General features: G+C 44.9%; 1 protein-coding gene across 5 annotated transcripts; it reads right to left on the bottom strand.

Annotated features, from left to right (window-relative positions):
- Positions 1-11,272: 11,272 nt before the first annotated feature.
- VGLL2 (vestigial like family member 2) lies at positions 11,273-19,113 on the bottom strand. Of its 5 annotated transcripts, XM_044924425.2 has the most exons (5): positions 18,438-18,770; positions 16,232-16,544; positions 13,760-14,287; positions 12,590-12,652; positions 11,273-12,507 (listed from the first exon to the last, which is right to left on the bottom strand). In XM_044924425.2, exons 1-4 carry the CDS (start codon positions 18,594-18,596, stop codon positions 12,609-12,611), a joined length of 1,044 nt encoding a protein of 347 aa, XP_044780360.1. In that variant the 5' UTR covers positions 18,597-18,770; the 3' UTR covers positions 11,273-12,507; positions 12,590-12,608. The 5 variants fall into 5 exon arrangements, with proteins under 5 accessions (XP_044780360.1, XP_025150536.1, XP_045017907.1 ...); XM_025294751.3 differs by lacking the exons at positions 12,590-12,652; positions 18,438-18,770 and adding an exon at positions 18,810-19,113; XM_045161972.1 differs by having other exon boundaries at positions 11,273-12,652; positions 18,438-18,769.
- Between the last annotated feature and the right edge of the window lie 5,334 nt (positions 19,114-24,447).

Below are 24,447 nucleotides of genomic sequence, written 5' to 3'. Positions count from 1 at the left end.
TGGACTTTGGCTTTTTACCTGATAGGAAGACACTGGGGGGTTCTGAACATACAAAATGCATGATTTGACTTTGGTCTTAAAAGAATCTTTCAGAGCCTGTGTGAAGAAGGGACTGAGAGTAGAGTGGGACAGAGAGGTAAAAATAGGAAAATCAGAAAGTTATGATGATTAACCATGAGGTGATGATGGCTTGGCAGGGAAGGAGATGAAACAGCAGTAAAAGTGAAGAGAGTGGTTGCTTCTCTGTTTCTTCTGAAGGTTCTGCTGATGGATTAGATATGGAGTACCAGAGAAGAAACGATTTAAGATTTTTAACCTGAGCAGTGGGAGGAACGTAAGTTACCGCTTATCAGATGGGAAAGACCGAAGGAGAGAAGATTCGTCTTGAGAGGTGAGGTGGCAATTAGAGGTTCAGTTTAGGATGTGTTCGTTTTGAAAGGATTCTTAGAGACCTACGGGGAGAGGCTGAATATGCAGTGGGAGAGGGGGCTAAGGAGGGGGTGCTGGCTGCAGAGCTGTCCGCGTATTGACTAGCCACCAGACTGGCCCAGCTCAACCAGCAGTGCGGATAAATAAGAAAGAAGGGCTGAAGGCAGAAGCCAAAGTCTTTCCGTGTTTAGACATTCGGGAGCTGAGGAGAGGCTAGCAAAGAAGACTGAGAAGGAGGTGTCAGAAAAGCAGCATGAAAATCAAGAGCCCATGGAATCCTGGAAGTCAAATAAACACAGTGTTTGAAGAGGGATGGAATTATGAACTGTGTCAAATATTATTGGCAGTGACGGTGAGCATATGTCTTAGTTTGCCTGGATACTCCCAATTTATGCCTTTGTCCTGGATTATTACCCATGTTCATTTCACACTTACAAGTGATCTTGTTCAGACCATAAATTACATGGTCCCCTGTGGTTGGACATGGAGGTGTGCTGTTTAGATCATCTTTCAAGAGAACCTGCCTTGGGGAGCATGGCTAATTGACACGTCCAGCTGCTGTACCTTCAGATCTACTGTGACATTCATGCCAGGTCAGGCTTCCCGTGGGCCATTTCCAGCCACTGACTAAACATAGGGGAGTACCAGAAATGGGCCATTCCTGCCTGATCTGGACATTATCTGGCCACTGTCAGGCCATTCTGACTTGGGGACTGACACCCGCTCAGTCTGGCTGACACCTACCCAGAACAGCACTGTAGTTCCAGGCTCTCCTCATCCATTCCTCCTGCCTCTCTGTTCTTAACAGGTTTCAGGCTTGAATTGCAATCTGAAGGTGTTTTTGGTTTTTTTTAAAACTACTCTTTCCCTCCCTCCCTTTATCTTTCCCAAACATTTATCCCAACAAATCATTTGCACATCTATTCTTCTTGGCATCTGTTTCTTTGAGGCCCTTAACTAATATAGATAGTAGCAGGAACAGCCAAAGAAAACAGGTAGCAAGATGGGGTTTGGGGTCTGGCTCACTCATCAAGAGGCTAAGAGGACTTCATCATGAGGGATATTGGGACGTGGACAGTCCTGGGCACAAAGTGGGGGCCCCAAGGGCTAAGGACTTCACCAGTGGTGAATAAGAAAAATGTCCGTGGAGGGGAACCTCTGCCAATGCGATGATTCAAGCTTTTGAAAGACACAGAGGTGATGATGTCTATGAGAACAGTGGAACTGGCTGGCTCTTATTAAGATGCCCTGATTCCCTGAAGAAGGATTATGAGAAATCAAGGTTATGTAGCAAACAAAGGCTAAGTGTGAGAGCTAGAGGACGTCTCTGATAGGTTAAAAAGAGACGTTTATAAACTGTCAAGTAAGAGCAAACACAGTAAGGGGCGATCCTTGCATGTGAGAGTTACAGAGCTCCAGAGAGGTGGGACCGATCGGTCAAGGTAGGTCTGTTGAGAAAACCTAAGACCCTGAAACTCTGGACTGGGGAAAGAGACTGGATGGATGCCCCCAAGGAATTTGGCTCAGCAGACCCCTCCCTGCTTGTCAAGATGGCTCACAGCTCTAATGTAAGAGCCAGCATTCTGTACAGGAAGATACTCCTGTGGCCTCTCCACAGCAAGAAACATGGGCCCCCTCAGGAGCTGCACACACCTCCCCTGGACACTACCAACTTGATAACCAGGTTAAATCCCAAACTAGCCTGGCTTGGGATAGACTGGATCTGATAGACGAGGAAGAGACTACATCTCAAAGGAACTACATGAATTAACTAATACCTAATGGTGGGAGCCCAGAGAAGGCGATGGCACCCCATTCCAGTACCCTTGCCTGGAAAATCCCACGGACAGCGGAGCCTGGTAGGCTGCAGTCCATGGGGTTGCTAAGAGTCGGACACAACTGAGCGACTTCACTTTCACTTTTCACTTTCATGCATTCGAAAAGGAAATGGCAACCCACTCCAGTTTCTTGCCTGGAGAATCCCAGGGACGGGGGAGCCTGGTGGGCTTCCATCTATGGGGTCACACAGAGCCAGACACGACTGAAGCAACTTAGCAGCAGCAGCAGCAGCAATGATGGGAGCCAGGCATCCCTGATGGCTTAGTGGTGAATAATCTGCCTGCCAATTCAGGGGACACAGGCTTGATGCCTGGTTGGAGAAGATCCCACATACCTGCCACGGGGCAACTAAACCCATGTGCCACAGTTAATGAAGCCCGTGTGCCTAGAGCCTGTGCTCCACAATGAGAAGCCACCGCAATGAGGAACCTGAGCACTGCAATGAAGAGTAGCCCCCACTCGCAGAAACTAGAGAAAACCCGTACAAAGCAATGAAGACCCAGTGCAGCCAAATAGATAAATAATTTTTTTAAATGTGTAATAGGGATTGACATACTTGGTGGTTGGCTCACTGCATCTTTGACCTGTGGGGTGAAATGTATCATGGTGTGTGGGAGGCCAAACAGACAACTCTGGAACTGTGCCTCTCCTCTCTTCCTTCCCTTAGCCGATACAGTAAGTTAAAAATACAATAGGATCCCGGGGAATTACAATGATTAGCACCAGCATTTATGTTAGAAGGTCACAGTGTTCATGGCTTCTGTCTTATTTCCTTTTATTTCACCAGAGCTCCTGAAAAGACCACATGGACTCTGGAGAATAGCTTTAGTGTACCATGAGTCAAATCAAATACTAACTCCGATTGCAGCTGCCATGCCAGGTGTAGTATCTTTGTTGTGTGCTGTGCTTAGTTGCTCAGTCGTGTCCAACTCTTTGCAACCCCATGGACTGTAGCCTGCCAGGATCCTCTGTCCATGGGATACTCCAGGCAAGAATACTGGAGTGGGTTGCCATGCCTTCCTCCAGGGGATCTTCCCAACCCAGGGATCGAACCCAGGTCTCCTGCATTGCAGGATTCTTTATCATCTGAGCCACTATCTTTGCTAGAATAGATTAATAATGCCTCAGGTACATGGTATGTGTCTTGACATCTGCTTATCAGAGGTTCTTAACTGATGCATCATCCTACTGCTGAGAGAAGTAAAAGATTATTGAGAGCTGATCTTCAGGTTTATCTAGAACTAGCTGATGACCTGGCAAGTGCGTGTAGTAGAATCTAAGCTAGAGTTGGTACAAGAGAAGATGTAAAAGTTAGTGGAGAGAGCAAAAAGATGACTCATTTAAGGCCCTGTTGCCATTTAAAGGGACAGAGAAATGAGTTACTAAATAAAAAGTGCTGTGCTAAGTCACTCAGTCATGTTGGATTCTTTGTGACCCCATGGACTATAGCCCTCCAGGCGGCTCTGTCCATGGGGATTCTCCAGGCACAAATACTGGAGTGGGTTGCCATGCCTCGTCCAGGGGACCTTCCCAACCCAGGGATCGAACTGGGTCTCTGACATTGAAGCTGTATTCTTTACCAGCTGAGCTACCAGGGAAGCCCAGTAACTAAAAGGAGATGGGGTCAAAGGTTTTTTTTTTTGAGGCAGGAAATATTGCAGCCTGTTTTTATATTAATGGAAATGATCCAGTAGACGGGGAGAAATGATGGTGCAGGAAGAGAGAGGACAATTGTTGAAGGGATGTCCTTGAGCAGAAGACCCAGACTAAGGATCCAGATAGAAGCACAGAAAAAGGATGTGTGCATGCATGCCTGCTCAGTCGTTCAGTCGTGTCTGACTCTTGTGGCCCCATGGACTGTGGCCCACCAGGTTCCTCTGTCCATGGGGTTTTCCAGGCAAGAATACTGGAGTGGGTTGCCATTTCCTACTGCAGGGGATCTTCTCGACCCAGGAATCGAACTTGCCTCTCGTGCATTGGCAGGCAGATTCTTTACCACTGAGCCACTTGGGACACTAATTGCCTCCTAAAAGTGACAGAACCTCTCCCCACTCCTTTTATTAAGAGGATGTTTTTTTTTTTAACTGAAGCAGTCTTTTAGACTTTTTTTTTCAACTTGTACGTAAACCTTAGATGAACCTATATTTTTAAATTGCTTTGCACATAATAAAATAAAACAATTAATGCAATAATCTGTGTATTTTTCTCACAAGAGTTGGTGGTACCTGCTCAATGTACTTAATATCTAGTTGCTGCTGCTGCTAAGTCGCGTCAGTCGTGTCGGACACTGTGCGACCCCATAGACAGCAGCCCACCAGGCTCCCCCGTCCCTGGGATTCTCCAGGCAAGAACACTGGAGTGGGTTGCCGTTTCCTTCTCCAATGCATGAAAGTGAAAAGTGAAAGTGAAGTCATTCAGTCGTGCCTGACTCTTTGCGACCCCATGGACTGCAACCTACCAGTCTCCTCCGCCCATGGGACTCTCCAGGCAAGAGTACTGGAGTGGGTTGCCATTGCCTTCTCTGAATATCTAGTTTAGGGGGTAAAGAACATTAAAGTCAAGAGAGAATGAGATAATCTTTAGGGTTATTGCAACCTTTTAAATCCTGAACTCGTGTCACAAGATGTTAAATAATAAATGGAAAATAGACATTAGGTAGCAAGAGTTCTGATACAGGTGAGACCATTCACTGCATCTAGTGTGGAGACAAGGCTTCACGTAAGAGGCAGAACTTTAGTGAGATTTCGAAGAATTGATAGCATTTGGATGAGAGGGTAGTTAGGTTGAAGGTTTCCTAATAGCACAGGAAGGAGGAATTTACCAGGAAGCTTCTGTAGAATATAAGAAAGACATTGCTGAGTGTGCTAACTCAGAGGAGCAGTCTAGTAGAATTGTTAAGATGATGTACCCTTGAGCTGAAAGCATCTGATGGTGAGCTGGGTGTCCTCCTGGGAACTGTCACAAGACAGATCTAAGCTCATTCTGAGCATCCATATGGACATAAGGGCTAGGAAGCATAGGAACTAGATCAGGAAATGAGCAGACAACATGGAAAGCATTTTTTATAATGTCACTTTTAGAACTTTTCTGTTTACAGTAAGTAGGAAGAAGGAGAATAAAGCTTGTGTAATTGAGTTTAGAAAGTCCTCTAATAAACAAGTGACAAAATTAAATTTGCACTCTAAAGTAGCAGTGAAAATGTAGTCAGAAACTTTCATGATCTAAAGAACATACATTATTAAGTGGTATAATTTTAATTTAATGTCTTGCCCTCATTGTTGTTCTGTGACACATAGTCAGTGGTACCTCTACTTTCTACCTCAGTCTCCTGAGACCCAAAGCCTATATTAGCCTGCAGCCCTGGTATTTTATGGTAATGAAGTGTTATTTATTTTTCAAGTTTTTATACATTTTATCTTAATTTTTATTGGAGTATAGTTGATTTAAAATAGTTTCAATACAATTTATATCACAAATAAATATACAAACAAAAAAAAAGGAGATGGTAGTAACTTACTGGTGGATTTAAAATTTTTTCAGTCCTTAAACATCAAATACCCAGATGTCCCAAACTTCAGTGAAAGATGACGGAGCCTATATTATCATTTTTAAAATTTATTAGAGAGTTTGAAACAGTTAAGTGTAAAATTGTGAATAAAAATTTCCTTCTCATCAATGCCAAGTACATATGACTGTATCATGGTTTTCCCTTAGGATACAAGTCTGACACTTCCCTACACTCTTTTCTTATTCCTTTCAAAAAGTACAAGAATGTGTTTTTAGAAGACGCCTTTGAACAAGGGGGAACAAATATCAAAAGCCCTGTTCTTTGTGTTTCTTACCAAATCTGTCAACGGCCTCTGTCAGTTTCTGAGTGTGGAGGAGAAATTGCCTGAAGTAAAAACAGGATTTCACACTCCACAAAGCAAGGTGGAAGAATACAAATAATAAAGAACCTTTAGATATATGGAAACGACCTTCCAGATATGTCAAGAAATTCCCCCCAAAAGTTGGTACAATGAAAAAAGTGCTGCTACCAAATGAGAAAACATCCTATTGTTTTCTGAGATGTATTACACAGTGGGTAAAATGCGCTAGAAGAAAAAAAAAAATAGGATTGTGCCTAGTAAAAATAAAAAGCAGTAACAGAAAGTTTTATTTTTTGTTTGGTTTCCACCCTGTTTCTTGATAATACCATGACTGGCACAGGGCCAATAATGTCGTTGCCAAAAACAAGGGCAAAGCGGTAATAATGAGAATTAGCAGAAAAATAAATAAGTTCTGACATTCCCATCAATTATAATGCATATCTTAAGCAATTGTGTGTTTATATTTTTAAGATACTTGATTCGTTCTTCCTAAGTGAAAACTATTTTTATGTGAAGTATTCTAAAGAAGCTTCCAAATTATGAGGTAAATAGAGTGTTTTACTAAATACATATATAGACTATAAATACATATATATATATATATTTGTACATCTATAAGCTGTAAATACATATATGATGTATACCTATAAATACATATATAGACTAAACTATGTACTCGTTAAATAAATGTTGGTAAAAATCTCTAAGTGGTAACTAGATCATTAGTCATGCAACTATTGATTAGAAATAAAGTTAATATTTTAGTTTTGTTTTTCAAATTTTAGCCTACCTTTCACCTAAACTTATTATAGGTAATAACAATTGTATACTTATCAATTATACAGTTTTGATAGGAAATGGAAATGATAATGACAGAGGAGGATAGTTTTGAACAAAATCACTCTTTAATGAACTAGAAATTTTGGGAGAAAAGTAGGACTAGGGCTTACTAGGAGATTCTAAGGACAAAACGAACAGAAAATATGCTGCTGTTGTTTTTCTAGATGAAACAAATGAATTCAATATGATAAAGGAAATTGGCTTCTGTTTTAGAGGAGCTTAGTTCCATAAGAGTTCACTGGTAGATGCCTGGAAACACTGTAATTTGAGATAGAACATGACACCATGTGTGGAGAACTTTAGATTTTTCTCTTACTGAGTTAAAAGTTATAAAGTGAAAAAAATCCAAATAGAGGATGATGTTTTACCAAAGTATTAATTATTCCAGTAAATTCACTATATATATTGCTCTGAATAATGTTTCCCGAAACATTAATTCTTCAGTCAAATATTTAATTCTTTTCCCCCAAAGGGGATTTGTCTATTTTCTTAAAGTGAGTTTGGATTAGCAGAATCACCTCTGCCGACTCTCATCGGCCGCTCTGCCTAGATGCAGTGTCTCCACTGGGGTGGAGGTCAAGGCTGGAGACAACTGTGTGCTCCTCCTGAAGGCTGCCTTGCCTTTTTAGGGTATGAGGGTCTCTCTGTGTTTAGGATAACATGATTGACAGCTCCGTTCCAGCTCCAATTAGCACCCTATAATTTATTAGCTTCTGCTTTCAGATTATGCGTTAACTTTACAAATATTCCAACCATGGAAACAGCAGCTATCAAGTGTCTCTTTCCTGATCCAGCCCTCTGGGGCTGGAGTGAAATACAAGGAAAGAGTGATACAGTTGGTCTGTCAAGTGAGAATAATCATTTGTGTCTGTGTCTGTCTGAGGGCATGGGGGTCTCTGATTTCTCTTTAGGCCTGCATTAGTGATGTGTGTATTGGTAGACAAATAGATTTTATCATGTGTGCATATACGGTATTTGTAGATAAACAGATTCTATCGTGTGAGTGTGTGTATGTGGTATTTGTAGATAAACAGATTCTATCGTGTGGATCCTGTATTTGTATTATGAATTTCATTTCTTTATGGGACAGGAAGTAGAACTGGTAATGAGGAAATATGAAATTTATGTTTGCTTTACCCTGTTGTTTGTTAAAAACATCAGTTATGTGCAGAGAGCAACTGTAGTAATGATAGTGCCTTTAGGATGCTTTTTCCTTAACTCCAGATTTTAGAAATACGCAACAAATAATGATGATAAATCCTAAAACTCTTGCAAGGAAGAAGGGAATATAGAGAGCAAAGACTTTCACAGGTATAATCAAAACATGAATTATCTGCATGCAAATGATGCACAGGTTGTGAAAGCAATTTTATAAAGAAATCTTACGTTTTCTAGTTTCGTTTAAAGTCTTTTCAAATATCTTTCTATTTTTCCTCCATGCTTTGATACCTGGTGAGTTATGTTTAAAAATGCAGCTTATGGAAATGGCATTCATATGGAAAGCAGCTTAAGGTTTATTTTTAAAAATCTCCTCCAACTCTGAAGTTAACCAATCACTAAGTGTTAAAAAAAAAAAAGCTTGTTTATTTTGACAGAAGGTATATGGGTGCCTGCATATAAGCACAGGATTTATGATTCTAAGTATTAATAAATGGGAGGTTAAAATTACCTTATGAGTAGTGTCCCCCAGTTTGAAAGGGCACAGAAATGCAGTACTTACCCAAGAAGAGTGGCGAGGGAAGCTTCCAGTCAGGCAGTCTGCGTTCCCAACACCCACCACTTCTGCCCTCCCTCCCATCCAGGCCTGAATCAATCTTAAGTCATTGCTAGAATTTGCCACGCATTGAAATAGAACTTCAAAGGGGAAATGAGACAAGACGGCAACTCCTATTAAACCAGAGGAGTAGAACAGATAGAGTTCCCTGCAGTTGGGTGACTGAGTTCTCAGCCAGAGGGCAATGGGCAACAGGATTACTTGGTAGCGGAGAGCTGTCTCTCCCCTTTTCGTCGCCTCTCCCTCAGTGGAGGCCAAGTGCAAAGGGAAAACCATGGGTAAGGAGGGCACCAGTGCCAACTGGGATGATTAGAGGAGAATCTCATCTCCCTGAGACCCCCAACTGGGTATAATATATGCAGACACATCATGGTTACCTTTCTCACGTCATCCCTCCTTTCCTTCAATGTTTTTTTTTCAGCTACTAGGGCCTCCTCTAGTCTGCATGGTTTCACAAATACTAGCAAGACAAGCATGAGAATGCATCCTTTACATGACCTGGTAGGCCTAAAAGAATGTTGAAAAAATGTCAGTTAGGGCTACGAATTCACCAAAGTTCCCTCTGACACTATTACGCAGATCTGAACGATGGGAGTCCCAGGGCTTCTTGCATTTCTACTTCGGGAACGTAAAACATGGAGGGACGCGCTCTGCTCTGCGTGTTCCACGCGCCAGGTCACTGGAACCCTGCTCCGCAGTCTGGAAGGTCTGTTCAGGACTGCCCCGAAGGCCAGTTCCAGTGAATGAGTCTCCTCACCAGCAACCTGATATTCAGGTCAGATGCAGCTCAGGAGAGAGGCTTCAGTAATCAGAACATCATGGCTGGGAAAAGGCTCCCTGTGGGTTCTGATCAGAGATCTTGAGTGCTAACATAGGTGGAGCTCAGGGAAAGCTTCTGAGAGAGGGAAGAGACTACTAGGAAAAGATGCCCAGCAGAGAACACACTTGCCGTCTTCATCTGCACACTCATTGGCAACTTTTTAAAAGTGCGCTGAAAGGGAATGCATTTTATTTATGCTTGTATACACTGGTGATCTATGCCAATGGAACATGGATTTAAAAAATCACAGAGAAGTCCAAAGTTAATTTTAGTTATTGCTTCAGTGTCCAAACCTCAGACTAACATGCTTAACACGACTTGGTTAGGTTGGGTGTGAAGAGCTTCAGAGCAAAGAAGGCTAAAAATACTGAAATGAATTAATAAGAGATGCAATAATAAGTCCTTCCTAGAGATGAATGGAACTCTGCATCTGGTTGCATGGTCTGCAGGTGGGAGTCTGGACAATGTCCTGTGATATTTCCTTTGAGACCTGGGATTCTATACATTCTAGAATGCCAGTCTTTGCTGCCCTGCCTCTTTTCCTTTCTTTATTCATCTTCTATGGAGGAGAAAGTAAGCCCAAAGTTGAGCATCTCAAGACAAGTCATAAGTGGATCAGCAGTTCCTGTTGTGGGTAACAGTGCAGTCTCTGCCCCCTGGATGCCTGGGTTGGTTTCCTGGCTCTGCCACTTACTAGCTCTGTGACTGGGCAGATTACTCCTCCTCTGTGAGCCTCTGTGGTAATAAGTACCACACAAAAATGTTGTGAGGTTGAGTTAACCTATATATAAAGCCCTCAGATCAGTGCCTGGAAAAATGATAGACAATTAATATTTGTTATTGCTATATACAATGCAATTATTAATAGTTATTCCTGACTGCTATCACATCTGGGGAAATATAAGCATACAGTACCTTCCATCTGAGCAAAACCAGTAGCAGGTTCTTTAATGATCACAGTCTACTTAACAGGTACCAAAATGACAGAAAGAAGAGATGGGTAACTCTGCTAAGCCATGCTCTGAATAAGCTCCCCTAACTGCACCCAACTCTTGAGAATATTATCCAAGATAAATGGTATTTGCCTCTTGTGTTATAATGAAGGAGGAGGAGAATCCCCATGGGCAGAGGAGCCTGGCAGGCTACAGTCCATGGGGTTGCAAAAAATCAGACATGTTATAATGAAGATCAAGATTTGAATTAATATTTTATGCTTTCACAGCCGTCAAGGGCAATTTGGGAACAACATTAACTCTCTCTCTTTAGGGAAAGTACACAAATAACTTTGGCATCAAGGGAACATAAAACCATTAAGTTCTTAATAAATTCTTTTTTTTTTTCTGGCCTAGTTGTACGTTTGGTTTCTTAGCCTAGCTGATCCAAGTATAAAACAACCAAGATTTCAAAAACATTTTTAAACTGAGTACTTTACTATCTTAAGACTGTGGAATCTAAGAAGTAACGATAATTCTCTTTGGGGGAATAATGTGTGTATCTGACCGAATGGTGCACAAGTCGCTTTTCCTATACATCTCTTTTACTTGATGAAGGCTATCAGGTAACCTGGGCTTCCTTGGGCCATGATTTTCTCATTTATGAAACAAGGTGGGAATACCTAACTTCTCCATCTCCAAGGTTGATACAAGGTGGAAAGGAGTTCTCAGATTTCATGGCATGGCAAACACTCTGGAAAACCAAAAATACTTATACAAAGTGATTTTACTTACTGACATCAGGTCATACTACTATAAATTATTTTATTCTAGTAGAGAAAAACTAAGACATTTGTTTTCCTTTGAAGAAATAACACAGCAACCTAGTGGTAAACAAACATCTTTAATGTTCATTTCTTCTTCCTCATCACCTTCAGTTTTGCCCACACATGAACCCCTTCCCCTGTCCCAATACTAAAGTGATCAAATCATGACCATAGAGACTGAGAATATTTGAGATACCCAAGACTCCATGGACATCTCTTCCCCTTGTGGTGATTCCTAGTTCTTCTTGGAGACCACTGGGGTCTCTAGAGGCTTAATTTTTTTTTCCTTCCATCCAGAGGAGGATAGAGGGAGGGACAGAACTTGTGGGAGAGAAGGCAGAGAGAGTTTTTTCTTTCATCATAAAATGTCCTTTGTAAAAAATATGATATACACACACATGTATAAAACATATCCAGTGCAATTGCAATTGTTGTGCCAAACACTGGGAAGTGCCACCTTGGTCGATGTATTTCTGGAGTTTTAAACAGTTGTCCTACGACAGCTGCATTTCAGTAAGACTTGGGCAGGTGGCTCCAGATAAGCCACTTGCCACTCACATTCAGGCTGAGGCTTCTATGTTCACAGTCCGAAGGAAAAGGTGTATCTTTGTGTCTGGAGTGGGTGTTGCAGGGAGAGAGTGGGCAGGAAGGGAGCTGGAGGCTACAGGTGAGGAAGAAAGAATTGGCTTCTTTTGACTTCTCTACCATATAGTCTTCGATGCAAATACAAAGACATTTTCAGTGTGAGGATATTGACGTCAGCAGTGCTGTGATCCCACTACTTAATGAAACAATTCACACCAGCATAAAAAATATTCACACCAAAACGTCTCTTTTTCTTTCCTTCTTTCCAAGAAAACCATGATATCTTGTCACCTGAGTGATCTCACCACGGATAGTTCCAGTGATTTGCCCAAAAGTCATTGAGCGTCATTCAGAGTCTTTGGGTCTGCTCTTTTGGCAGAAGGCATTCTTTTTAGATGAAAACTCTGTCGCGTGTGTTTTGGTTCTCCCCGATACACGGAGCAGTTTGAAGTCTCTGCCTTCCCCCATGTGCTCATCCATGAAGTGAGAGGCACAGATGCTGAGCCTCCATGGCTGGTCAGAAGGGAAGGGGCAAGGGGAAGGTCAGCAGATCAGCTCAGGAGGGATGCACCACAGAGGGAATAACGACGAGCTGCAAACCAAGATCAGAAGCTGTTACAAACCCACTTGATTTCAGCTCTGAGTGTCACCAATTGTGCTATGCAGAGACCTACAGGGAAGAAGGTGGGCTGTCTAAAACCAGTACAGATCCTTGCTTTTGTCCTGAGGCTGCAAACCTGAAAACAGAGAGAAAATAAAAGGGAGAGAGAGAGAGGGAGAAGAGACAAACAGAGGGAGAGAGAAGTGGGTGGGGAGGGGAAGGCACAAGGTATTTAAAGAAAGAGAAAGACAAACACCACTGTTTTATTGTGAAAGTCACAGAATTCATCTAAAGGGCATGAATGAAAGTAAAAGCAAAACAAACAAATGTCACATCTGCACCTGAGGGAACAGAAAGCGGGGCAAGACTACAAGCCAATTTATTATGCAATTTTTTTTTTTCATTTTGCCCTAAAAATAAAGCAAACAAAAAAGTAAACCCTTATTTGAATGTACCTTTCAAATTCAACTCGTTAAGCTAGGGACGTAATATTATCACTAACAATGTATACTTGTTTTCTGTTTTCAAGAGACCTATGTCATTTAGCAATTAAGTTGTTATCAGTCATGGGTCATATTGGTATGACTTGTAACTATCACTAGGTGACAAGACCCTCTCCGCCCCTCAAGTTGTAGAGGATTTTAAACTACATTCTTAGCAGGTACTCTAGATCAGCGCTGTCCAATAGAAACAATGGAAGCCATGGGTATAATTCTAAATTGTCTGGCAGCCACATTGAAAAAAAAGTAAAAAGAAACAGGTGAGAATTAATTTACTAATATATTTTATTTAACCCAATATATATTTAGTATGCAATGTTGAAACATGCAATCAATATAAAATATAATGAGATGAATTTTACATTCTTTTTGGGGACAAAGTCCTGAAATCCAGTGTGTATTATACACTTACAGCACACCCCAATTCAGCCTGGCCACGTTTCATGTGCTCAGCCGACACACGTGGCTGCTGGCTACGGTACTGAACAGCACAGAGCTAGAACCTCTCCGACAAATTTTATTCTTAAAAAATCCTCTGTAATATTAACCGGGCACTTTCTCATTTTGTCCACACCGATGACAGAGTCATCTGTCTGCTGAAACACAACCCTGCTACGTGCAGACCTTCGCGCCTCAGGGTCACTGGGGTCTCCAAGGAGAACTAAATGGGGTCCCCGGCTCAGCCCAGTTTGGGGCACAGGGCAGGAGGGGCCCGGGGATGCCACATCCCCTCTCCCGCTTACCTGAGTCCACGCTGAGGCCCAGACCCCCGGGCACTTCCCCCGCGGGGCTCGCGAAGGGTCCCCCGGGCGCGGCCCACGCGGCGCTGGCCGGCTCGCCCTTGGCGGAGAGCTCGCAGGGCGGGCTGCCGGGCGCGGGGGCCGGGGCCGGCGCGAGGCGGGCCGGACGCCCGGAGGCGGCGGGCATCAGCAGCGGCCCGTAGCGCGGGTCGAAGTGCGGCGCGTAGACCTCGTGCACGGCGGCGGGCCGCGGGTAGGCTGCGGCCTGGGCTCCGAGGGCGCCGCCCAGCGCGTACGGATGGTGCGGGTGCGCGTGGTGCGGGTGCGCGTGGTGCCAGGGCTCAGCCGTGCCCTGGTGCAGGTGGCCGTGCAGCGCGGCCGGCGAGTAGGGGTCGGCGGCGGCGGCGGCGAAGGGCAGCTCCGAGTGCGCGGCGGCCAGTGGGCTGCCCAGCGGCGCGGGCACCGGCGTCTGGTAAGCGCTGTTCCAGAAGGAGGCGGGGAAGCTGCGCTGGCTCATGGGGTAGGAGCCGTCTTCGGGCGAGCGAGGCGGAGGGAAGGGAAGAGAGAGACGAGCGCGTCACCGTCGGGAGACGGTCGCCGACCGACCCCGCGCGACCGCCGCAGAGCTGATCGCTCCGGTTGGGCGAAGGGCGGGAAGGGCGCTTGTCTCGCGGGGCTCCGGCCTGGGAACGCGAGGTCAGGGAGTGCCGCTCCCTCGCAAGTGGCGGACGTATTCCCGCTGCGGGAACCCCGCGAGTGGTGGGGAGAGAAACTGCGGAGCTTCCTTCCCCAGGCCCAGTTTCGGGGCGCGAGGAGCTTCCCTCGGACTCCGATCCGGGCCACCTCGGGCCAGAAGCGGCCTCGCCTTCCCGGCCGGCAGCCTCTTCTCAAGCTAAAGCTACCTCTTCCCGCTCTTGGTTGGTCGCCTAGCGATCTCACTACCCGCTCTCTCATTTCAGCCTCCCTTGCTCCAGAAATCGTGCCCCTCCAAGGCCTCTGATAGACTGGAAGTCCATCGACATATTTCGGAGTCTTGCTATTATTGGCCTCCTTTCTAGAAACTTGCTTTCAAAAGGCTTTTTTTTTTTCTAGAAAGTAAACTTGATATGTTAAAAGTGCAGCTGTATTATTTGCACAGAGGGACACTAACGGACAGGTCTTTTCCGTTTTAATTAACAAACTTTATGCATCAAAGTGTGGGCGCCAGGAATAATATAATTATAATAATTATTATTGTCCATGTCATTGTTGACACCAAGTGTCTGGAAGCCTTTTAAGCGAGAAGCATTTAGATCAAATTTGTTGCCTTAGTGGGGAGGAAAGGAAGGAAAGGCATTTAATGAAAAGGACCTTGGAGAAGGCATCTGCACTTCATAGTCCATAATTTAAAATGCTTCGAAAATGCATTCTAAGTAGTGAACAGTCTATTAAAAACATTTAGGCAACTGGAGAATAAAAGGAATGTTTTGTTTTTGGATCTTGTCTAGGCAAGGCTTGTACAAATGATCAGATTTAAGAAAAAAATGGAAGGTCGATGGTTGTCATTTCCCCCAAAATGTAATACTTGTTTTCCTTTTTACAATAAAGTCCTCATTTCTCATCTTGGTACACATCAAAAACTAAGATTAGTGAGAAATTTTACCAAATAATAATACCTCCACCCTTGTCTCGGTAATAAAGGGAGGTGGAGATTTCAGAATAGAAGGGAGAGCTCCTTGACTTGTCCAAGAAGCCATTGTCCCAGGGTAGCTGAAGCAGGGTTTTGTGAGAATGATAAAGTAATAAAGAGGGGATGTGTTTGGGGAAAACCTTTAGAAGTGTTTTGGCTACCCTTAAAGTCTTATTTCTTTTTTACTTTACTTGCTTATTGAAAGACATTCTCTGCTTCAAGATTTCCCAATTAACTGAAATCTGGCGAAAGGCATAAGTAGGTTTTAGGAGACATTCTTCAGCAGGTTTTGCTGGCAATGCATTCTCAGACATTTTTCTTTGGAGATATTTTCAGAAAGGGACTAAGGGCCCTGAAAGCTATTTACTTGAAGATCCACCTTCCCCCACCCCCACCCCTGACTTGGGAAACCTCATATTTCCACAGCACATTTACATATATTTTCTAGTTGCCTTACTGTCATCTCCAGGGGTAGTTAAGAGGGCAAGTGTTATTCTAATTTTAGAGACCAGTAAATAGAGTGACCTCCAAGAGGTTAAGAGACTTGCCCAAGGTCATATTGCTAGGGAGTGGTGGAATCCAATGCACAATCCAAGGGCTCCCAATTCAAGGCTATTGATTTTCCTAGGCCACTGCTCTGCTCTGCCTCCTCAAGAAGAGATCTTATGCCTGCCTGTATCTATTCCTCCCCCGATGCCCCATCTCACCTCTTCTCTAACACCTATAGTTCTTTCAGCTGCCTCTGCAGGTGGACCCTAGGCTGTGCGAGCTCTCAATCCCCTCTTGTTGGTGAGGCCCGTACTTACCCCGCCAGGGCCCGGAGCTCCGCGGGGCTTTGCTGCTTGTACAGCTTGGGGAATAGCTGCTAGGCTGGCTCAGGGCCCTGCTGAAGTGCTCGTCTACAACGGAGCTGATGTCTCCTTGGAAATAGGTGAAAAGGACGCAGCGGGAGTTGATGTACTCCGCCTCTGGTGGGCGCTCTTTCTCCGGGCTGCCTTCTTCTTCTTTTATACTAGCCGGAGTTTGGCTGGAGAAGGAGGAGCTGCCACTGCCGCTGCTGTTGCTGGGGCTGGCGTTGCACTCCTGGGCTTCTTGCATTTTGGAATAATAGGCTAGTTTCTGCTCAAAGGAGAAATAATAGAGAAGTCAATTTCAAAAGACATAACAAGTTGGGTTCCGACTGCACTCCCTCATCCGGATCCCTAAGGTAACCAGGAGCAACTGCCTTCTGTGAGTGCCTATGCCGGTCCTCAATAACCTCAATAATGTGGGCCGCAGTCCGCAGGCCTTTCAACCTGCAGCTGAACAAAGGTGGGGTTCCTGAGAGGTGGGGTCCTTCTTGGAGCTTGTCTCCCCAGAATTGTTGCTAGGACACAGAGAAAACTGTCTGAAGGTGTCAGGGTGAAGGTCCTGGAAGAAGCCTAAGCAGTTTGACCGCAGAGGCAGGCTCAAGGCAGATGTATTTTTAAAATCAGGCTCCAAGGGTAAAGGGCACCCAAGTCCAGTTACAGCCTGACTGTTCCTTGCTGAGAATTCAGGGCAGACGTACAAGATGCAGGATTAAGCATCTTCGTGATAGAACATGAAGGTAACAAAATCCACTCCACACAACCAGGATGTAAAGGAAGAACTGCTATGGGGTATAAACATGGAATAACAACGTGATATGGATCAATTTAATAAATGGAAGTTGGTATGTGGTCATCCATGAACTGGCTATTTTAAAAATCTCAGCTTCTAGAGAGACCTTCTTTTGAGAAAGGAAAAGCCAGTGGGCTATTTCTACCCTCACCATCAGTGTGTATTGAGGGAAAAAAAAAAAAAAAAAAAGAAAAGCAGCAGAGGATGATCTTGGCTGTGAGGCTGGGTAAATCATGACTGTCTGATAGTAATTTACAAAACCAAGTGTGGTTGCTGAAAACATTTTCTTAGCAATGAGCAATGGACAATGCAATGCTAAAGCAGTATGCAGACAGAGGTGTCCTTCAAGGGAGACCCTGATCATACAAAACTGAACAGAGATCTTGGTGATATAGATTGGCTGGGGATCAGGGAGGAGAAAGGACCAAACAGATAGAAAACCAACCCACCTTTTTCTCTTTGTAATACTCCCAGCCTGGGAAGAAGCTCATCTTAGACACTGAAGCTAAAAGACTGAAGTTATTTAGCTACATCACCATTTCTACCATATTCCCACTTGGCTTAAAATGAGAGACTCTGGTGGTTCCTAAAGTTAACATTGAGACTAAGTAAACTCCTAGTTGCAAAGTTTTACAAAGGAGAGGAGGAAGGGAAAAAGCAAAAACCAAAAATGCAAAATCTACCCATTCCATCATTAATTCATCAGGAAATTTTCAAATATATATTTTGCAAGCAAAATTTGGCAAAAATGGGCTCAGGCACCGGGGTGTATTTCAGTTTTCCCAAAACAGGAGTCCAGGCTCTCACTTTGGAACCTGCTCAGGACTCCTAGGGGATCCCCCCTCCACCCACTGTAGTGTGTGATCTTATTCATTTCCTTGACTACTGTCACCAGTTTCAACTACATCAGCTGAGGACTGAAAGAAAACTGTTCAATCAGAAAATTCCCAGAGAATAGAAAAACTGGAATAATTAAACAAAATTTGAAGAGTTTGCGGAACCGGGGCCAGGGGTCCTCTCGAAAGTGAGTTTGTTGATGGCAAGGCAGCCGGATTCAGCTACTCAGGCTAGCGAAAGGCGAAGTATTAATATTATCTATGAAACTGGTCCCTACAGGGTCAATCGTACCCAGAACTTGGGGTCAATAATATTCCCCAGAACTTTGCAAAGCAAAGATTATAAAGTTAGCGAGTTTCGTGCGGTTCTCTTTATAACGAATTCGCTAGTTCTGAAATGAACTGCCCTGATCGCCTAAGAATTGAAACGGGGATAAAAAAAGGCTTTGATAAGCTTGCATGGATGAGAACGCGAGTCTTTGCATCTCAGAAAGACATAGGCAGATCCTTGCCTTTGTTTCGTCGTCACTCTCACCTTTGGGACCAAAGTTTGGTTTTCTCTGCGTGAGCTTTGCTGGCATCTCCGCGAGCCGGCACGGGGCTCGGAACAATCTGGAGTCCAACAGACTCTAAAGAAACAACGCGGTCCGCGAGATCCTGGACTGATTATTCCTAGGAAATCCGGGGCGCGCATTAGCAGGGCTTAGCTGCCTTCCCGAGAGAGCAAAGGGGTTATCTCAACCTATTGGGTGGCAGCGCGGGCAATCCCCGCATCCGAGGCGCCCGCGGCTGGTCGGCCTCCCTTGGACCTGCGCGGAGGTACGGGGGATCTCGGAGCACTGGCAGTACTTGGGGAAGCTGGGGCGCGCCACCTGTCTACACGGTCCGGACGAGAGGAGACACGTACCTGGTGGTAGGGGGTATAGGCGGCTGCGAAGTAAGGCTGGGGAGGACCATAGACTTGGTACATAACATCCAGACAGCTCATGGCTTCCCGCAGCGGAGACTTTTAAGTGTTTTATCGTCAACTCTCCTCGGACGGCTGAGGGCAGGGATGCTGCCTGGGCGCCACTTGGACCCGAGCTCCCGAGTCATCCGCGGCGGAGCGAGGGTCAGCGCGCTCCGCGGCTCGGGATCCCGCTCGCACGCTGCCTTCCCACCCCTGCAGTTCCAGCCGCCACCGCGCTCCGAGCTGGAAGCGCCCGGGCTCCCGCTAGTGGGCATTTAAACCCCACGCGGGGCAGGCGTGCTGACGCCACTCCTGAGCCGCAGAGGCGGGGGGAGGGGGGCGTCGGGGGCGGGGACCGGGGGGCCAATGGAGTGAGAGGGACTAGGGACCGAGGGGCTGCCGGTGCGTTTTCCCTGGACACCCGGCGGCGAGCCTATGCGACCTGCGCAGCCCGGAATTTGAGCGCTGAGACTTCGCACCGTTGAGGACTAGGGATTTTCCAGGCTAACGCCGGAGGGACAGGAGGACGGAGAGGAGAGGGAGGAACCGGGGATCTTACATTTGGAGAGAGGAAGTTGTGGCGTGGTGGAGAAGGGTCTTTGGGGAGAGCCCCGACCTCACAGTGGAGAATTGAGCGTGTGCATCCAGGGTGACGAGGTGAAGGAGAGTCTCTGCGCTCGGCTCCTGGGGGGGAGGAACGGCGCCATCCCCAGGAATCCCCTAGGAGATCCGGATCTTCGCAGATAGGATGTCAGAGTCCGGGAACTCCTCTCCGCGCGGAGGAGCTCCCTCTGCGGGGAAATGGCTGCGGCCGAAGCCAGTGTAACCATCGCCCTGGGGCACCTCCTTTGCGCCCCCTCGGAGCCGATCCACTCGCCGTCAGCTCCCACACCTCTCTTTTCCATTCACTGAGGCGGGTCCCTACTACCCTCTAGAGTAAGATCCCCGCCCCTTTCTCCTGGATGTCCTCCATCCGAACCCGCTGGGTCCGCGCTCTTCTTGCCCCGCCTCCGGCTCCTCCCGGTACACGCTGCTTTCGAGGAGTCCAGGAGCCTTACCCAGCCCCCGGCCGCCCCGAGTCTCCTCGGCCGGCATCCTTTTAAGTTTCAGTAACTTTTTGGAACAAGGACTCGTTGGCTGCAAGAGGAATTATCTTAGGCACTGCAGGGAGGTCAGAGAGGGCTTTTGCTGACTCTTCAGTCGGTAGTAACAGCAGCTGTGAAAGAGGATACACTCCAATTGTGAAACGCCTTGCGCATCGCCGTTCTCTTTACTTTCCAGAGAGCTCTCCCGGCTCGGACCGGCTTTCTGCTACGCTTTCTTCCTTTTCAAGCACCCCTCCCCCAGCTCTGGTGTGCTCGGTCCTTAAAGTTTAGGAACGTATTGAGACGAGGCTTTTTATACATCCGGTCAGGCAGGGGAAACCACGTTACGGAAATACCTGTGGGGCGTACTCGGAGAGTAGAGAGGGTAGCGTTTGCGAGCTTTGAGAGCCCAGACCCAAGGAAGTGACAGCGTGGATTACTGATAGAAATGAACTCTAGTGAATAACTAGAGTTTAAATAGTTTAAATACAACAGAAAGTCCCACAGTGATTCACAGGCTATTAAAAACTGCGAACAAATGCGCCTTTAAAGATATATTTGTCTTTACAACGTATTTTAAGCCAAATAGTTTTGGGGTTGAATTTTGGTTTTGCCCGATTTATAAGTTGGCTTCGTATCTCCAGTTCGGTTTATAAATGGTGAGAAGTCCTCAGTGACTGAAATGTTTTTTTTTTTTTTTAATTAACTACAATGCAGTTCATTAAAGAAAATTAAAATAAAATAAAGACACCTCTGTGGTACAGTTTCAGGCAAGTCTGCTTTTAGCGGCCGGACTGTCTTGTGGCTGAGCTCCGCGGTTTCTGCAGCCTACAGCGGTCCGGGCGCACAGGTGAGGCAGAAAGAACATCCCTCCCACCGTTACTCAGGAGTTTCGGAGGAGGGCAACAACCGCTTTATCCGTTTCTCTTCTGGGGACAAAAAAGCGAACACTCCAGGGAAGACCACCCTCGTTGCTGGGACCACTCCGCTTCGCACTGCCCTAGGCCCAGGGTGGGCTCGACCCGCAAGCCCCGGGTCAAGTGTAAGGGCAGCGCAGCGCTGCGCGTGGGAACGGATCACCACCAGCCGCGCAGCCTCCGTGAGTCACACTCCCCGCTTTCGCTCAGGTCCCGCTGTCCATCCTTGAACATACGAGTTTCGACTCTGGCTTCCTTGGGTTAGGGCATCTCTAGGCCCGAGCATTCGTAGCCTGAGCGCGCTCCTTGCCTTGCAGCCTGGGCTCCGCAGCGTGGCCAGAGGCTGGCAGTACTGAGCTGGGAAAACCGGTAGGAAGCGGGCACCGAATCGCAGGTCTAGCCAGTGCCAGGAAGCTGGAAACCTGTCCCTGACTACTTCCTAGTAACCACCTCCTATCCCCCGTACCTCCTCAGGTTGACATTTTAATTCTACTTTGGCCATGAACTTTACCTTTTCCACAAATGCAGGGAAAAAAACAACAAAAAACAACAACCTTTCAGACTCAGCAAGGCCCAACGAATTGTTATTTTTCACAAGCATTATAGGAGCAACGATTTCCCACATCTTGAAGGAAGGAAGAAAAGAGAATGTGAGGCCAGCTGCCCCGGGCTGGTTTCTGTTCACATTTCTCAAACCTCTCTTAAGGGAAACAGGTTTTAAAAACATCACTGAACATAACTAATGGTCCAAGGGACTCTCAGCAGTCTTCTCCAGCACCACAGGTAGAAAGCCGTGCTTTGGCGCTCAGGTTTCTTTATGGTCCAACTCTCACATCCATACATGACTACTGGAAAAACCACAGCTTTGACTACACGGACCTTTGTCAGCAAAGTAATGTCTGTGCTTTTTAATATGCTGTCCAGATTTGTCATAGCTTTTCTTCCAAGGAGCAAGCGTCTTTTAATTTCATGGCTGCAGTCACCATCTGCAGTGATTTTGGAGCCCAAGAAAATGAAGTCTGTCAGTGTTTCCATTGTTTCCCCATCTATTTGCCATGAAGTGATTGGACCTGATGTCATGATCGTTTTTTGAATGTTGAGTTTTAAGCCAGCTTTTTCACTCTCCTTCTTCACTTTCATCAGGAGGCTCTTTAGTTCTTCTTTGCTTTCTGCCATAAGAGTGGTGTTATCTGCATATCTGAGGTTATTAACATTTCTCCTGGCAATCTTGATTCAGGCTTGTACTTCATCCAGCCTGGCATTTTTGCATGATGTACTCTGCATATACGTTAAATAAGCAGGGTGACAATATACAGCCTTGACGTACTCCTTTTCCAATTTGGAACCAGTCCATTGTTCCATCTCCTGTTCTGACTGTTGCTTCTTGACCTGCATACAGATTTCTAAGGAGGCAGGTAAGGTGGTCTGGTATTCCCATCTCTTTAATAATTTTCCACAGTTGGACTGCAAGGAGATCAAACCAGTCAATCCTAAAGGAAGTCAGTCCTGAATATTCATTGGAAGGACTGAGGCTGAAGCTGAAGAAGCTCCAGTACTTTGGCCACCTGATCCGAAGAACTGACTTATTGTAAAAGACTCTGATGCTGGAAAAGATTGAAGGCAGGAGGAGAAGGGGACAACAGAGGTTGAGATGGTTGGATGGCATCACTGACTCGATGGACATGAGTTTGAGCAAGCTCTGGGAGTTGGTGATGGACAGGGAAGCCTGGTGTGCTGCAGATCATGAGTTTGCAAAGAGTCTGACCCGATTAAACTGAAGTGAACTAAGGGTACTGACTGCACAGGAGAGTAAAGGAATACAGAGAATTGGGCCAGTGAGCATCAGTCCTGAATTTAGGCAGGAAAAAATCTTCCTCCAAATCCAAAGTCAAGAGAGGAAAGGGAAAAGTCAGCAGTACATCCAAAGCATATTCAGTCTTTTCTGTATGTCTGAAAAGCTGTTATTTACATGTGGGTGGTATTTATCAATCTAATGAGGTCGCTTCTTGTTTCTGTGTTGAGGCAGAAAGTAAAACAAGTAAATTTAACCCCTCTACTCTCCCAGCCATTCAAACTGCCAAGACATTAGCAGGGTCAAAAGAGTCAGGTTTTGATTCAGAACCTTGGGCATAGGTTACAGGTTGAAGGAGAAAACTGGGAGAAAAGTTTCTCTCCTCTTCTCTCTCTCTCTCTCTCTCTCTCTCTCTCTCTCTCGCTTCCTCTTTCACAGTTATTTTAGGAGAAGAGACTACAAACCAGAGTTGAATGTCTCAAAACTTGGATCCTGAGGAAAAAATGTACTAATATCCCCAGAAAAATCAGCTGTTTTGAATTGCATCTAATCTAATTGTCTCAATTTCCTAATTGGGCTGAGGGAATATAAAACTACTTTTAGAAAGGAATTCAACTTTATGATAGCTTCGTGGTACTTTATTGAGCTGCCAAGGTTGGGGTGGGGAAGTTGCTATATGAAAATTAAATTAATTTCATCAAAATTCCCTTTGAGTACCCTAGTTCTCATGTACAATTCTAACAATATTTATAACTGTGAAAATAAAAGATGTCTTTACTCTCAAAGTTAATAAATGAAGCCAAGTTACCTTTGAGTGAATATGTTTCAAGGTAGCATCACAATGAAATTTCCTCTTCAGAAGACCTGCCTTTCATTTTTTAATAAGCCAACTGACTTCATTACCTTCTGATTTTTTTCTGTCCACCTGTATTATCTCTTATTCTGAAAACTGCAAAGAAGCTGCTTTAAGGGAAAGATGTATGGAATAGAACTAATTTGCAGCACTGCCCTGCAGCTAGCCCAACCCCTCTCTTGGCCATGGTTTATTTGAATCATTGAGTGCTGGCATTTTATGCTGCCTTATTCTGCCAGCCAAAGAAGATGAACACATGGTAATCTCACAGGCTGTTCCCCCCCTCCCTGCCCCCGCTAAACCCATCATTGCCTGTTTTACAGAGCAGGGATGTGTTTGGAATTTGGAGAGTAGCTGACAAGATTTTGTGGATTCAACTTATTATAGTATTAGTTGAAAACATATCTGCAGAAGCCAGCTTTTTCAGTGTTACTTAGTAGTGATACTGTAGTGATTAATGGGACTCTGAATGGTGATTTTATTTTAAAGAAATAAAAGAAAAAGAAATTCCTGTTCTCTGAAATCTCACTAGAATGCTAAGTGGAGGAATTCCAGTTTGCCTAGTGAAAAACCAAGAGAAAGAGTGTTCAATTATTTTCATATAAATTAAAGTAGCTCTTAATAGTGTTTTCAAGTAAAAATCCTCCATGGTCTATCCTGATGAATAGATGAGGCTACTTTGTAATGATTAACATATATTTGATTATTATAAGAATGTTAAACTTTTCCTTCTTTATATTTTAATGACTATTTTCATGTTAGGTGTAAGAAAACTTTAGCTTGGCTAAATAATCACAACTTTCTGAGTTTTTTGTCTTGAATTCATGTTGACAATCAACAGTTCTAGGACTTTAAGACCAAATTCATCTTTCAGAAATGAGTTCTTTTTACTGGGTATCTATGAGATGCTTAGTATAAAGGTATTATTATACAAATATAATTGACAAGA

Source organism: Bubalus bubalis, chromosome 10 (genome assembly GCF_019923935.1).
Source record: "Bubalus bubalis isolate 160015118507 breed Murrah chromosome 10, NDDB_SH_1, whole genome shotgun sequence".
Lineage (NCBI taxonomy): Eukaryota > Metazoa > Chordata > Mammalia > Artiodactyla > Bovidae > Bubalus > Bubalus bubalis.
The sequence above is the reverse complement of the archived record's forward strand: the minus strand, read 5'-3'. Positions and strand labels throughout refer to the sequence as shown.

Excerpts from the sequence above, each read along its gene's own strand:
- VGLL2 (XM_044924425.2), bottom strand. The coding sequence starts at position 18,596 with ATGCGCGCCCCGGATTTCCTAGGAATAATCAGTCCAGGATCTCGCGGA. Across the intron at positions 16,545-18,437 it reads ACCAAACTTTGGTCCCAAAG|AAACTAGCCTATTATTCCAA; the intron begins GTGAGAGTGACG and ends TCCTTTGAGCAG. Across the intron at positions 14,288-16,231 it reads GAGCTCCGGGCCCTGGCGGG|ACGGCTCCTACCCCATGAGC; the intron begins GTAAGTACGGGC and ends GCTCGCCCGAAG.